At 37.2% G+C, this 13,595-nt stretch overlaps 1 protein-coding gene across 3 annotated transcripts in view; it reads right to left on the bottom strand.

Annotated features, from left to right (window-relative positions):
* Nucleotides 1–13,595, bottom strand: part of APBA2 (amyloid beta precursor protein binding family A member 2) — a 97,407-nt gene that overhangs the window by 15,509 nt on the left and 68,303 nt on the right. For all 3 annotated transcript variants that reach the window (XM_082060831.1, XM_082060832.1, XM_082060830.1), the window contains exons 6-7: nt 7,761–7,906; nt 5,255–5,341 (exon numbers count right to left, since the gene is read on the bottom strand). In XM_082060831.1, coding sequence (XP_081916957.1) covers nt 5,255–5,341; nt 7,761–7,906 — 233 coding nt within the window. The remainder of the gene's footprint in view (nt 1–5,254; nt 5,342–7,760; nt 7,907–13,595) is intronic.

The following is a 13,595-nucleotide window of genomic DNA, read 5'->3' on the forward strand; positions in this document are numbered from 1 at the left end:
ATTTAGGTTTTATTCCCAAGGACGTTCAAGGACTGTATGTTGTTCTTCACCACATGACTGTGCTGTCCCTCCTCACCCCCCACTGCCCACATGTCACCACCGGACTTGAGGTGTTCATCCTCTCTACCTGGAGCCACCTTTGCTCCTGCTCGGTTTCATACTTGCCAGACTCTGCTGTCAGGTGAGTGAAGCGTCTGTGTCCTGTTCCAGCATTCACACCATGTGTGTGCTTCTGGGTGACAGGAGACTGCAGGAGGCTGGGGAGAGGTCATTTCAATAGCAGGCTGCCAGGACAATTCATTCAGCCTCAAATGTAGCTGGTGTGCTGTACTGAACCCAGTCTCTTGCCATGGGTTGAACAAGGTTCTTAGGGACATGGTTTGGTGCCAGAGTTAGGTTAGGACTGGACTTGATGATCTGGAGGGTCTCTTTCAACCAAAATGGTTCTATGATTCTATCTTTGTTTTAAGGCAAAAAGGAGTCAAAAATCTGTTTTTATGGGACATTTCAAACCTGAGCTTTATAGATGCTGCTTACTTTAAAACCTTATGCTAAGTACTTACATTAATGAAGATAAATCTTTTTATTGAAACAAAGACCAAGAAAGGGCTTCCAAACCATGCTTTGTTAGCATTGTTTTCTATCATTTCTCTATGTATTTTGCCATTGTAGAGATGAACTGTTCCCTTCTTTAAGAAACAGAAAGGGCCCATCTGAAAAATTCCTTCTTGCTGGGGTCATTGGTCAGTTTGGAGGGCTTTACAGACTTTTATTTATTGCTTAAACTGGAAACAACCAGAAGCACAATAGTTTTATTGATCCAACTCGCTGAGGATGTCCCCTTCCCCCTGCACCTGCCTGCACATCCACCAAATTCTGCCTCAGTTGGAATTAATGGAATACTTATTATTGAATCAATTTGTTTACTTTGTGATCTCTGTTAGTTTTAAGTCAGTAAATTGCTTTCTGGTCTCTAAAATATCTTTGGTTCTTGGCCAAGACTGAGGTTGTCTCTGCTGGTTTTGGCATCCGTGTGAATACATATGTGGATATTTCTAATGTGAAGAAAGAAAAATTGACTACTGGTTAGTGTTTTGTTTTGGTTGGTTTTTTGTTGTTGGTTTGGGTTTGGTTTGTTGTTTGTTGTGGTTTTTTTCTAAGATGACATTTTGGGGTTTTTTTGTTGTGTTTTTGTTGTTGTTGTTGTTGTTTGGTTTGGTTTCTTTTTTTAATTATCTGCTAGTGGCTCTTGATTTGTATTGGAGTATCTCCCTGAGCAGCATGAGGTCAGTTTTCATCCAACTGACCCATATGAGAAGACTGAGATACCCTCCTTGCTGTGTCTGTAGTGGCAGGGTATCCCCTGACATCTGATCTTCCAAAAAACACTGCAATGTGGTATGAGCTAATACACTATTTGCATCATTTATATAAGCAGCAGCATCCTTTAAATAAACAGCTATGTATTAGTTTGCCATTAGTTGAACAAACCTCAAAGGCCTAATAGAGAAAGATTGTTCCTCAAGTCGACAAGAGTAATTGTTTTAAGAATTTCAGTACAATTTCACTTGACAGAGAGAGAAAAATATCAATAACTACTGTTTCTTAGAACCACCTGTGTTACTGAAGAGAATCACTACCCATAAAATTATTGCAATGGTTCTTCTCAGGCTTGAAGTAAGATGTTCTGTGCTCGTCCCTAAACTATGAAAAGTGATAATGGTTAAGAGATGTTTTGGGGGGTGTCTCTAAGGGTTGCAGGGGCTCAGCAGGATTTATAGCACTTATCTCAGTATGGAAAAATGTTTTATAATGGACATCTCTCAGCAGGATCTTGGGAGCTCTGCAGAGATAATTGCTTTTCAGCAGTGTGCACTAAGTATTCTGTAAGGGTGTAATCATACAGGCAGTGTACACAAGAGTGAACGGCCAGGGAAAACGAATGCATTTAATCTCACCTGCCAAGAAAGTCCTTCTGTCCTTATCACCACACAGAAGTTACTCGAAGGTTGTTTTGTATTTTCCTTTTGTAGGGGTGAAAGCAGTCATTCCCCCACTCCCTCCCAGCTTTTTCAGGTCTGATGCAATTACAATTAGCAATAAGGCAAATAATATCTAGTGACTGTAAACATGTCTTTACTTTTTACTTTCTCCTGACTTGACTTTTTCCTTTCTCACTCCATACTCCATTCTGCTCTATTTTCCATTACCATTATCTCATTTTCACTGTCTCTCCTCCTTTGTTATTTTCCCATGAAAATGGGAAAATAAGTAGAGATTGCCATCTCTACTTATCTTCTTCTCTATTCTTTCCCTCATCCCTTTTCTAGTCCCATCCATTCCATCCTTGTTATCCTTATATTTGTCCTTAGAAGTTCAGCCTCTCTTGGCCTTTTTGAAAACTTCTCTCCTGTTCAGATTCCCCTTTCTAAGAATCACCCTTCCTTTCTCTTTTAGAATCCTGTTTGTTATCCCTCTAGAAACCCAAAGAACACCTGAAGGAGGAAACCCTAAGTATTTTTCCAAGCTTTCAGGTGATGTAGTCCTGTGGGAGTGTGAATGAGACAGCCTAACGACTGAGAAGATTTTATGGAACCAATCCTCTACCAGAGGCTCTGCACGTACACAATTGCAACCTCTGCATCTTTCTTTTTCTCTGCCAGTCTTCTCAGTTGCTTCACTCCCAGCTTCACTGAAGGAGCAAGAAGATGGGAGAGGCTGCTGTGATATCTCTGCTGTTTCCGTGCTCTGACTGCGAGACTGTAAAGCTGCAGCAGTCAGGGAAGAATTACTCTCATATGAAGCAGGCATGTGGCCAAACCCAAGGTTGCTCTTACCACATTTACTAAACAGGGGTCATCTTGGGCTGAATGTATTTGGTAACTAAATGTATAAGCAACTAAAAGTGGCAGGGGTGCCATTTCCTAGTGTTGCTGAGGGTAAGACAATCACCAGAGCTGGCTCTGTTCCAACATGGCAATGTACCTTACTGGTGCTACTCAGCATTTTGAACCCTGCTGCATGTCATTTTTCAACTGAGGATTTTACATTTTATATCAGCTGCTACATCATGTGAGCTATACAACACTACAGATGGATTAAAACATGGATGGCATGCTGCAGAAATACGTTTTATATAATTGATAAAGCTATGAAAGAACAGATTGTCTCTGCCAGCTGCCACACCAGCTGAAATAGACCTGTGGTAATTGCACCAGTTGGGAAACTTCACTAGCACTGAAAAATATTACCAAGCCAAAAATGCAAAAGCATGCAGGCAGCAATGCCCAGGGCAAAAGCCAGAGAGCTTGTAGTTAAAATTATTTCCAATATTGCTATTTTCATCTAGTTAAACAACTCATACTAGATACCATTCCTCATGGTGCATTGCATTTTGTATCACTAGAAATCTCAAGGCAATCAGGAGAAGAAGGTAACAGTTACTTGACAAAGTGTTTATGGTCTGCCTCAAAGGACTTTACTTTTTTACCTTCAAAAGGATTGGTGTTCAGCTGAAATGCTGAGCTATTTAAAGAAGGGAAAGAGTGACTTCCACGAAGACTAGTCCTTACTCAACAAAGAGAACTTATTTATTTACTGCCATACATTGCATGTTCATTTATTGATAATTGTCTGTAGCTATCTGATAATTACTACCATTTTATTTCCTGCTAATGCAAAAAGTAGGCCTGAGCTTTGATAATATATTCTCTGGATGATGCACCTTTACCATGTGGTCCAAAAAAGGCTGAGCCATAACAAATAGTGGTATTGTTTATCATGGATGAAATGCAGTATCAGGACAATTTATGGATGGCAGATTGTAGATACTGCTGCCTGTGTCAGATGGGATATTCTACTCCTCATCCGGCTCCATCTCTTGGGAGTTCTAGTGGCACGTTAATGACATCTGCTTATGCTAAAAGAAAAATAATCCATTTACTAGAGATACTATCATTACCCTCACATTACAAGATAGTAACACTCGAATTGCATTGTTAGAAAAACAAATTGTATGCTAACTAAAAATGAAACAAAATCCTAAATGTAGAGTGCTACATTTGTCTTTATTGAAATATGTCCAATAGTTTCAGCTTATTTCTTCAGTTAGGTGTGATATTTCTGAACTCTAATCTTATACACTAAGATGCAAGTTCAATAACCATTTTCTCTTTCCATCGTCCATTGTTTATAAAAATATCGAACAGTACTACAGCAAAGAAACATGCCCATGAGTCTCCCTCTGCTCTTTAGTTCTTTATCTTGCCATCTGTATGGCAATATATCAGAAATAAGTACACTCCAAATTTTTTAGCCTGCTGGTATCTGTTGTATATAGATCATATCATCTAGAAAATACTATATGAGATAAAAAGCCTTATTTAAGTCAATAGGTGATGTGTGCTGCTTCTGTGCTATGGACAAATATATTCCATGTCATAAAAAGATCTGACATTATTTACTTTTGAAAAATCTGTGCTGACTCTTGCTCATCTACTCACAAACTGCCTACCAATGGTTTGTTTGGTTTGATGTCTTTCTGACAGTTAAATGCACTTATAATCCTTGGGGTGTTCTGCTACCAAAAAAAAAAAAAACCCACACCGCTAACAAGCAACTCCTAAATATTACCCTCATAAGTTCTGGCAGAGTATCACTGAAAGGACAGCATAAAGTCACTCCAGTCATTCTTCCAGATATTACAAGATGAATTTTCTTGTTTGGCTGCATCTGTCTTAACTAAACACTTTCTAAATGGTTTGTTCTTTAATATATCTTGAGGTCTTACCATACAGTGGAGTTTTTTAGTGAAAACTAAAGCAAAAAATGTCACTAAGATTTCCCTTTTCAAAGCCTCTCATAAGTATGAAAATTTAAAGACTTTCTGTAAGTATGATCAAAGTCTAAGAAATCTTGTGAGATTATTATCCTAAATATTGGAATCTGTGTATAAATTATATTCCTTTAATGGTAAACTCATTAAAACTTCCTACTTATGAAGATCATCTCTGATTGAATATATATATGTATTCCTAGAAGATAAGACTGATCATTGCTGTGGTCTCCAAATGCTTCTTTAATATGAATAATTACTGATTTAGCTTGGGCAAGGAGGATGGTAGCTCAGATGTGATTTATGGGAAAATTGGAGGTTAAGTGTTGAAAAATTGAAATTTAGTAAAGTTTCCCACTAATGGTATAAAAGCCCAGTTTAACTCAACATTATTCTGGAGGAGTTTTAATCATAACTTACCTGTGTGTCTGCATTTAAGACTTTGATTCTTTGCGTGGAGATGAACAGATCCACTTCAGTCAAGGCCTGGGAATCTCCCTCTGAAGTCTAAAAGACAGATGCTTTGTTACAAGGGGAATTTGAGTTTTCCCTTATAATGACAAATTCACTGATTGCTTCAAGCACAATGTGATGTGAAGCAATCGCACTGTTAAACCACTACAAAGACGGCTATTCAAAGGTGTTTCTAAATACATGCAAAGAATGCATTTAGTCCATAGAAAGAGTGAAGCATACTCTGATTTTGTGGGTAACAGTGAATTTTTGGAGCCCATAGAACTGAGAGCTCAAACACTAAAATTCTCTATAGCCAGAACAGCAGTATTTTGCTGGATGAGCCTTAGTTCAAGTAAAATTAATCTGACTGAATTATAGGCATAGCTAAGCCTTTAAAGCTACAGGGTAGGGTAGCAAATACATCATTTTTCCTTGCAGTGTTTGATCAAAGAAGCGGTCTCTGGGCCATTTTATGCTGAGGCTGCAAACGTGGGTGCTGCCGAACACCGGCTGCAATAGTGCCCTGTGGACAAGCAGCCTGGAGGAACAAACAGGTTCCTGCTGGAACTCAGAGTATACAAAGCAAGCACCTACTTTAGCAGAGATGACTTACATTGCTTTCATCCAAGACCATCACAAACAGAAAGAGTAATTTTAGTGATACTTTTGTCAACTGTATTTAGTTAACTAAAGTATAGTTTTTAACCCAGTCAGATGTCTCCTGTATGAACTGTTCCAGCTACTACCTGGTAAATGTATTGTATTTGTTTGTAAACATTGACAATAATATATACAGTAAGTCACGGGCACAGGAAATACATCTTACTGCTTGGTTACTAAACTAAAAATAACCATTACATTAAAAAAAGATCTCTCAGATAACATTGGCTGTATATCTGGACTAAACAAATCACAGGTATTCAACAGAAGAAGAGCAGCAGACAGACACTCCATTAAATGAACAATGAAGAAAATGAGTTCATTTTATTCCACCAGGTGTTCTACTACTTAACAAAGAAGAAACCAAAATGACAACTTTATGAGGGCCCATAATGAAAGACACAACACTCCATGGAGAACAAGTACAACAAAAACATAAGTTAACATTAGCATTCAAGAAAAACAGTTTACACACCGCTTTTTTCTTGATTTTAGCCGCCTTTTGCATCCTCTGGGGAGCAGCATTAAAAAAGAATGCAGACAGATGTACACACAAAGAGGAAAGACAGTGTGGGAAGTCAGGGGAGCCTTTTGACTATGAATCCAGACTGTTAAAAACTTGCGGGCAGTGAGAAAAGGATGTGCAAGAGAGAAAGATTTCTTTATATCTTATGCAGCTCTCAAGCATAATTTGATTTAATGGCATTACACGTTGTTAACTGATTGCAAAAAAAGTGGTACCAAAGAGCATTGTCTTTTAACAGCTGCTCATAACATTTATCCTGCTAAATATACAGCAATTTAAAATGGCAGTACGTGCGCTATTTTAAACTCAAGGTTTTCTATCCGTATTAATCATATGTCTACATGTAATTGTTAAAGAAATCGTAACTCAAACTCTCTTCCATGACTATCTGAAGTAGTCAAGTATCCCTGACAGATTAGGATTGTTATTAATACACAAAATAGTTTTCAAGAAGTTAATTGCTGTCAGCAATTACTTACTGCTTGAAACATCACAATATGCTGAACAGAAATTCAGAGGTTTGGAAAGTTTAAAGAACTGGACCTTTCTGGCCTTCCATTTGTTTCTAAATGCTGAATCAATCATTAGTCATGACAGTCTCTTGCTAAGTAAATGATTTTTCCAAACTGGTTTCCTTCAAAAACATGCAATTTTTAGCAATTACATACTTTATTGACTAAGCACATAACTCTTCTGTTAGCATTTAAATCTACCTCTTCACAGCAGATTCACCAAAAAAAATGTAAAAGAAAAATATCCAACCTGGTTAATTAACGAAAAAAAGCGTTTTTTTTACATAGCTGTATGAAGCAGTCTGTGCTACATTATTACACAGAAATTGTTCAAGGTAAATAACACCAAATCTACACACAAGAGTAATGAATCTTCTTGTCCTACAAAAGTAATAATTCAATATATTGAGAGTAATATTCACAATTTGTAGTAAATTAAAGGAATTAATGACATAAAAGGAAAACCAGAGCCAAACAAATATCCTATGCTTTGCCACTGGAAAATTTCCTAATTGCAATCTGGAGTTTGTCTTTAATACATGAATTCTTCATACAGCTTCCAAACAATTTTGAATAGGCTCTGTAATAATTTATATTTTGTTCCTCAGGGATGCTGTAAGTATTTTCCTAATTAGCACTGGTATTTATGGTACTAGATCTATATGCGTGTTAGTGCACTTCAGAATAGGTTTGAAGCTGCAGATCCTGTGCTGTTTAGAGATCAACTGTCAAAGGGTCAGAGCGTATTCTACAAACCATGCCAATCCCCTACCTTAACACGGCTCACTGCCTCTTGGGCCTGCATCATTCTGATGTTTTTGGAAGGGTTGCGCTCCGAGAGCAGCTGTGTAGAGCCCAGGTAATTGGCTGCAAAGATGATTCCATCAATGAGGTCTTCAGGTTCACAGGGTCCTGGAACTGACATAAGACATGTACAGTTACTGCCTTGCAAAAGAAGGTAGAGAGATGCAAAATTGAACAAAGGATATGGAGGCTTGAACAACCCTTTTATTGCATCTTCTAATATCAAGCAGGTGAAGAAATCCAGTGCAAAATAAATGCTGGTTTTCCCTTTAATTATTTCCCAAAAAAACATATTAACTGAACATACAGTATTTAAAACATTGCAGAATGGTTTGATTGTGTCATTCTAGAGGAAAATAATTGGAAAATTTTTGCTGTGCTGCATGGATAAACACATTGGAATTATTTGCAAGTTTCAGAAATGCTGATATGTTCCTAGATCATAACTTTCTTACTGTTACATGTATGACTGTTGCAGTGCATGAGCTAAACTTCTGCTTGAATAAAGATTTGTGTTTCCCCATTTTCTTGAGATGTTTCTAGAAGTATGCAATCCCCAAACATTCTCTCTGGCAAAAATACTGGCAAATACAAAGGCCACAAAGGTGTACACTTTGCTTCGGCAGAAGTCCACCATGAATCTTAACGGTTAAGAAAGTTTAGGAAACCAGAAAAGTAGGGATCTTGATGCTGTTTAGTCACGTGTGAGGCCTGAATTCAGAAGCTGATATTAACAGAAAAACACAGTTCCCAGGCTGGTACAGACTGTATAAACTGAAAGCTGGAGAAGCATGTTTCAGCACGGGAGTTCACTGAAATGTTCAGGGTCTAAACAATGTCATCTGCACAACAGGTCAGAGCCTTTTCCCCTGAAAGCAGGGAAGTCACAGAAGGCAGTTATGGGAAAGGAACACGTGGAAAAAGTAGGAAAAATGTCATGCTAAAAGAGAGGAAAACAGTGGAACTTAAAAACTGTTCCTCAACAGTCTTATAAAAGAAATTGGCTTTGAGGTGTATCAACTTGCCAAGCTGCTAACACTTTTTTTTTTTTTAACTAGATCGGTCTCGTGTGAGGAGAAAAATGACACTGAAGGAAGATGCTAATTTAAGAAAAGTTTTCTTGTACAGTGGATTAGTTCAATTTATTTGTAATCAATCGAATGTGGAAGATTAATATGTGGAGAAGGAAGAATATACAGTATGCTGTGGTGATGAAAATTACTGAAATAGTGGTTTTCACATTTATCTTTTAGTGAGCATTCCTATCCCTTGTTTTCCTCTTCTAATTTAGACAAAGGCTTCCAACAGAAAATAAACTTGATTAAAAGAAGTTACTTTATTCTTCAAGCAGTGCTGCTGACACCTATACTGCCATGCAGACCTCACATTCACCTCTGGAAATGTTAACCCACAACAACAACAAAAACCAACACAAAAAAACCCCAGTCTTTGTAATTCAGTAATTAAAGTCTATGAAAAGTATATGTATTTATACCAGTCCTGCACTGTAGATGTATATATCAGAGACCTGAGATTAACAGTGCTCACACAAAATGAAACTATCTGTTTTGCTAGCAAACAAAGTAGTTTCAGGTTTTGAAAAGGTAAATGTATAACACAGAAGGACACATTTTGCTTTAGATCACACCCATGCAAATCCAGTAATGGTTTGGATCTTCATTATAATTCAAAATAGAATACTGTGGAATCTAAAATTCTCAAAGTACTGAGAAACAATAAAAAATATCATGACAATCTCCTCTGAAAGTGTGAAAACCCTCAATGAAATCCTTAGGAAGCTACTAATATTAAAAGACACTGAAACACTTTATGAAGGCCAAGTCCTTCAATACCTTAAAAAATCATCCTTGTTGCTGCAGAACTAATTCACTGAATGAAATTAAAGAAAATGAAAATTCCACAAGAACTCAATTTACTGTACCTCTGTTCTTCTTTGCTTACATCTTTGTACCACTACGTTTTTCAGCAGGTGGATGATGTATTTTATATGGTACCTCTTCTGATGATGTTATTCAGACATCTTTTCAGGCCTAAGACTTAACCTCATACATCTGTACTTTTTTCAGCATGCAACAAAATATTAAAGCTGCATCATATTAACATCTTGTTTCAAGTGTAGCAAAGAGGGAAATTAATTCAAGATTTGAATTTAATGTTAAGTTAGCATAACTTCATTAGATACCTGCACCAAAAGCCAGATTCAACATTAAAGTGGCTTTAATTTTGTTTTCTTTCATTCACTTCAGGCTAAGTAAATCAGGCTAAATTGAATCCTGGTTGCTTTAACTCTGAAATACACTTACCCACATAATATTTAAATCAGTTTAACTAACTTGCTTTAGTAGTTAGTTTTGATGAATTTTCTTCAAATACTTTGTGTGTCTGAAGGCAAGGAAAATTGCAATTCTTGGTACAAATTCTAATACAGTTGTTACCACATCAAGCAAAGACCAAAATTCTAAGAGTCTGCAGGGTTTGTCAACAAAAAAAAAAGTTGTGCTGGTTATTTAAAACATATTAGTCACTTAATCTACTTCCTTTCTATCCCAAAAGCTCTAGCTGAACTCAGGAAAGCTTGTTTTCTCTTCAGTTATTTTCAAGAATGTAGAATTTGTCCCTCTTCTGGTTATATCTGTGCTTTGTATGTCTTAGAGCAAGACATTTTTGTCTTGATTTCCAAGTCATTGATAGGCTACGTCAAAGGCACTTTCAAATAGATGCTTAGAGATCTATTTTTACATATAAATTCCTAGCATCTCTCAGCATTAAACAATAATCCCCGCCACACCTTAGGGGGCTGTGAAATTCATGGATATTACAAAGGAAACAACAAACTCTTCTCTTGGCTGCTGGTGACAGCAATGGTGTATTTAACTCATTTGTCTGAAAAACTTCTTGAAAATGGAAATAACCTAGGGTTTTAAGCAATTTTAGAATCCTAATTGTATTTATTTTGATTCTTTAAAGCTTGGGGTTTTTTGGTTGGATATGGTTTAATCATCTCTTAATAACATTATAAAGTGATTTCTTTTTGCAGAATCATTATATTAGCAACAAATTCTGCAACATCATGTATAAAACAACAGCATGTATAAAATGCTTATAGATGGGGGGAAAAAAAAGGCATGTTGGGCAGGAAACATTTTCAGCATACATTTCCCATCATGAAGGCAAAGTAAGTCATTGTCAGGTAAAATAAGACATCTGTTGGAAGGATGGAATGGTATTGAAAATTGCCAGGGTCATATTGGGTAACCCGAGTGATTTCTTCCCTTATCTCTGACTGCTTTAAATAATATAAAAATGCAGATTTGGCTGAGGTCCCAGCTCGTCAGAGCACTTAAGCATGTCCTTGACTGCAAGCATGTCTAAGGCTTACTGATGAGGAAGGGAAGGAGAAATAAATAGATTTGAAACTTGAAGATCAGTTCAGTGTGAACAAAGGTTATGTTGAGTATTGGTGTTTGAACATTATATAACTGTTTCTGAAAAATCTAACTATGAATTTCTGCACAATCTTGTCAATGCTACAGAGATTACTTGGTTTTCTACTGATCTATTAATGCAACAAGTATGAATATATTTCTAGACTCAGTAGACTAGGTCTAAACATTTTTAAATTAACTTACATTTTGTATTCATAAAATAAGAATACTCATTCAGGAATTCAGCATAACTGAATTTAATGTTAAGATCATATCTTTATATTTCTCTAAAATCACATGTAAACCAAAGATTCAGTCAGTATTTAGAGACTGCTCGGAGCACAGACACACTTTAAGCTTGCAGGTGAGAACACTCTCACTCCCTGAAGGCACCGAGACCTCAGGGTACATGGCACTGCAGCAGGTTTTGCACAAGGACTAAAGGGACACCTTACAGAATGCCTGTCCACAGGTTCCATGTTTTGGCTGCTTTCTTTACTTCATTGTGGTCGTAACTGCGCAAGGGAATGAGATTTATGGTGACAGGACAAACACGGAGAGCAAAAAAGCCAGAACTCCAGAACGTGGAACTAAGTACCACTACAAGCATGTAGTGGCACTGCTACTCAAACAATTTGAATAGCAAAAGGACGCATTTCCAGTATTTTTGTGCCTGTTATCTAATTTGTTTTTATGTCCACATGGAATATGAAAAATATTACGTATTCATAGAGTTATAGCTAATGCAGTTAAGGAGTTGTGCTGGAAGTTAAGTGCCTGAACAGCTGAATATGGATATAACTAAAATATAGTTGTGGTATCACTGTCAAAGCCCTGGGAAGAGCAGGGAGCGTTGGCTGGCAGAATCTTCTTGTGTGTGGTAGGGTCATGTTCCTTTTGGGATGCTACGTAAAAATAGTAATAAGAACCTGTGTTTATGTTTGAATGCAGGGAGCAGTCCCATTAGCTGTCATAAGCTCCCAGTGAGCTACATATATATTTGTATTAGACAATGCCATATAATACCTGCAATAGAAAAAGCCTAATAGATAGCTTATCCTCACATGCTGCATGACTATAGAAAAAAATCAGAGAAAGCAAAATGACTGAACTAAAAAAAAAGCATTACGCTATCTCATAGAGTATACTGACCCCTTTCCAACAGAGTCATGAGCTTATTGGTAAGGACAGAAAAATATAACCTTTTTATCCCAATAAAATTAAAATGTGCAGTTGTATCTGCAAGTGCTGTGAGGGGTGAATTTTCTAGTCTGCTTTACAGCTCTACTCATGCTGGCCTCCCTTTATAGTTGTCCACTATACAATCAGTAGATACTTAGTAATAAGTGTCAGCTTTCTTGTCTCTGCCACCTTTGGGGAATGCATCAAATTCACCTCTATTTTGGCCCTGTTAGCCAGTACATGCCAAGTGAACGTGTAATTTCCTTCAGATGTCAATCTGTGTAACAGGGACAATCTTTGAACTTTCCATTTGCTCTAGCTCTTCAAAGAAATGACTGAAGCAGAAATTGCTAGTCAACCTGATGAGATCAGGGAAAAGAAAAATGTGTTGAACATTCTAATATTATTCTAAATTGCAGTAAGTTTTCCCTGAGTTCAGAATGGCATCAGACATTAAGTTTTTAACATTCATTCATGGTTTCCATTGTGAGTGTGAGTAAAACTGTGTCTGTGTCAGATCTAAGGGATCAGATCCTTAGAAGTTTCCTACTATTTTTTCTCACTTTACAGAGCAGACGTTTCCTTTGCAGGAAGAGCTGTATGCATTTCCTCTGCTAAGTTCTTCAGCTGTCTGTGAATCAGAGAATGATAATGTTTTTCAGTATAATCCCATTTTATCTCTGTCCACATGCTCGTGTTAATAAATTGACTGATTTTTTCACACAAAAAATACGTAATAACGGTACAAAGGAGGCTGTAGAAACACATGAAGGCACAGAGGATTGGCTTACCAATTTTTTGTCAGATCAGGAGAACCTTTCTCTTTGTGCCGAAAACTGAGGTTCTCAGAGTGCAATAATGGGCGTCACATCAAAGTGATACAGGGGCCGCTCTGAACAGTTCAATGACTCTTTCGTCCCCACAAGGTCATGAAGAACAGAGTGTTCTTGTACCTTCATAGATGTCCACCCTGCTGAGGCCCACTGTTAACACACTTTTTACCCCCTTCCAGATTTGGAGCTGTCTCCACCTTAATCCTTCCAAAAGCTCTATCTATTCCTCCTTCCACCACACTCCCACTGGCACAGGGTGGGATGAAAATATTAAATACTTTAATACTTAAACTTTTCAGCTCTATTATCTAGGGCTTGACTGATTTTTAGAACTCAAATCTT

This window comes from Streptopelia decaocto (genome assembly GCF_964273445.1).
Source record: "Streptopelia decaocto genome assembly, chromosome: 9".
Taxonomy (NCBI): domain Eukaryota; kingdom Metazoa; phylum Chordata; class Aves; order Columbiformes; family Columbidae; genus Streptopelia; species Streptopelia decaocto.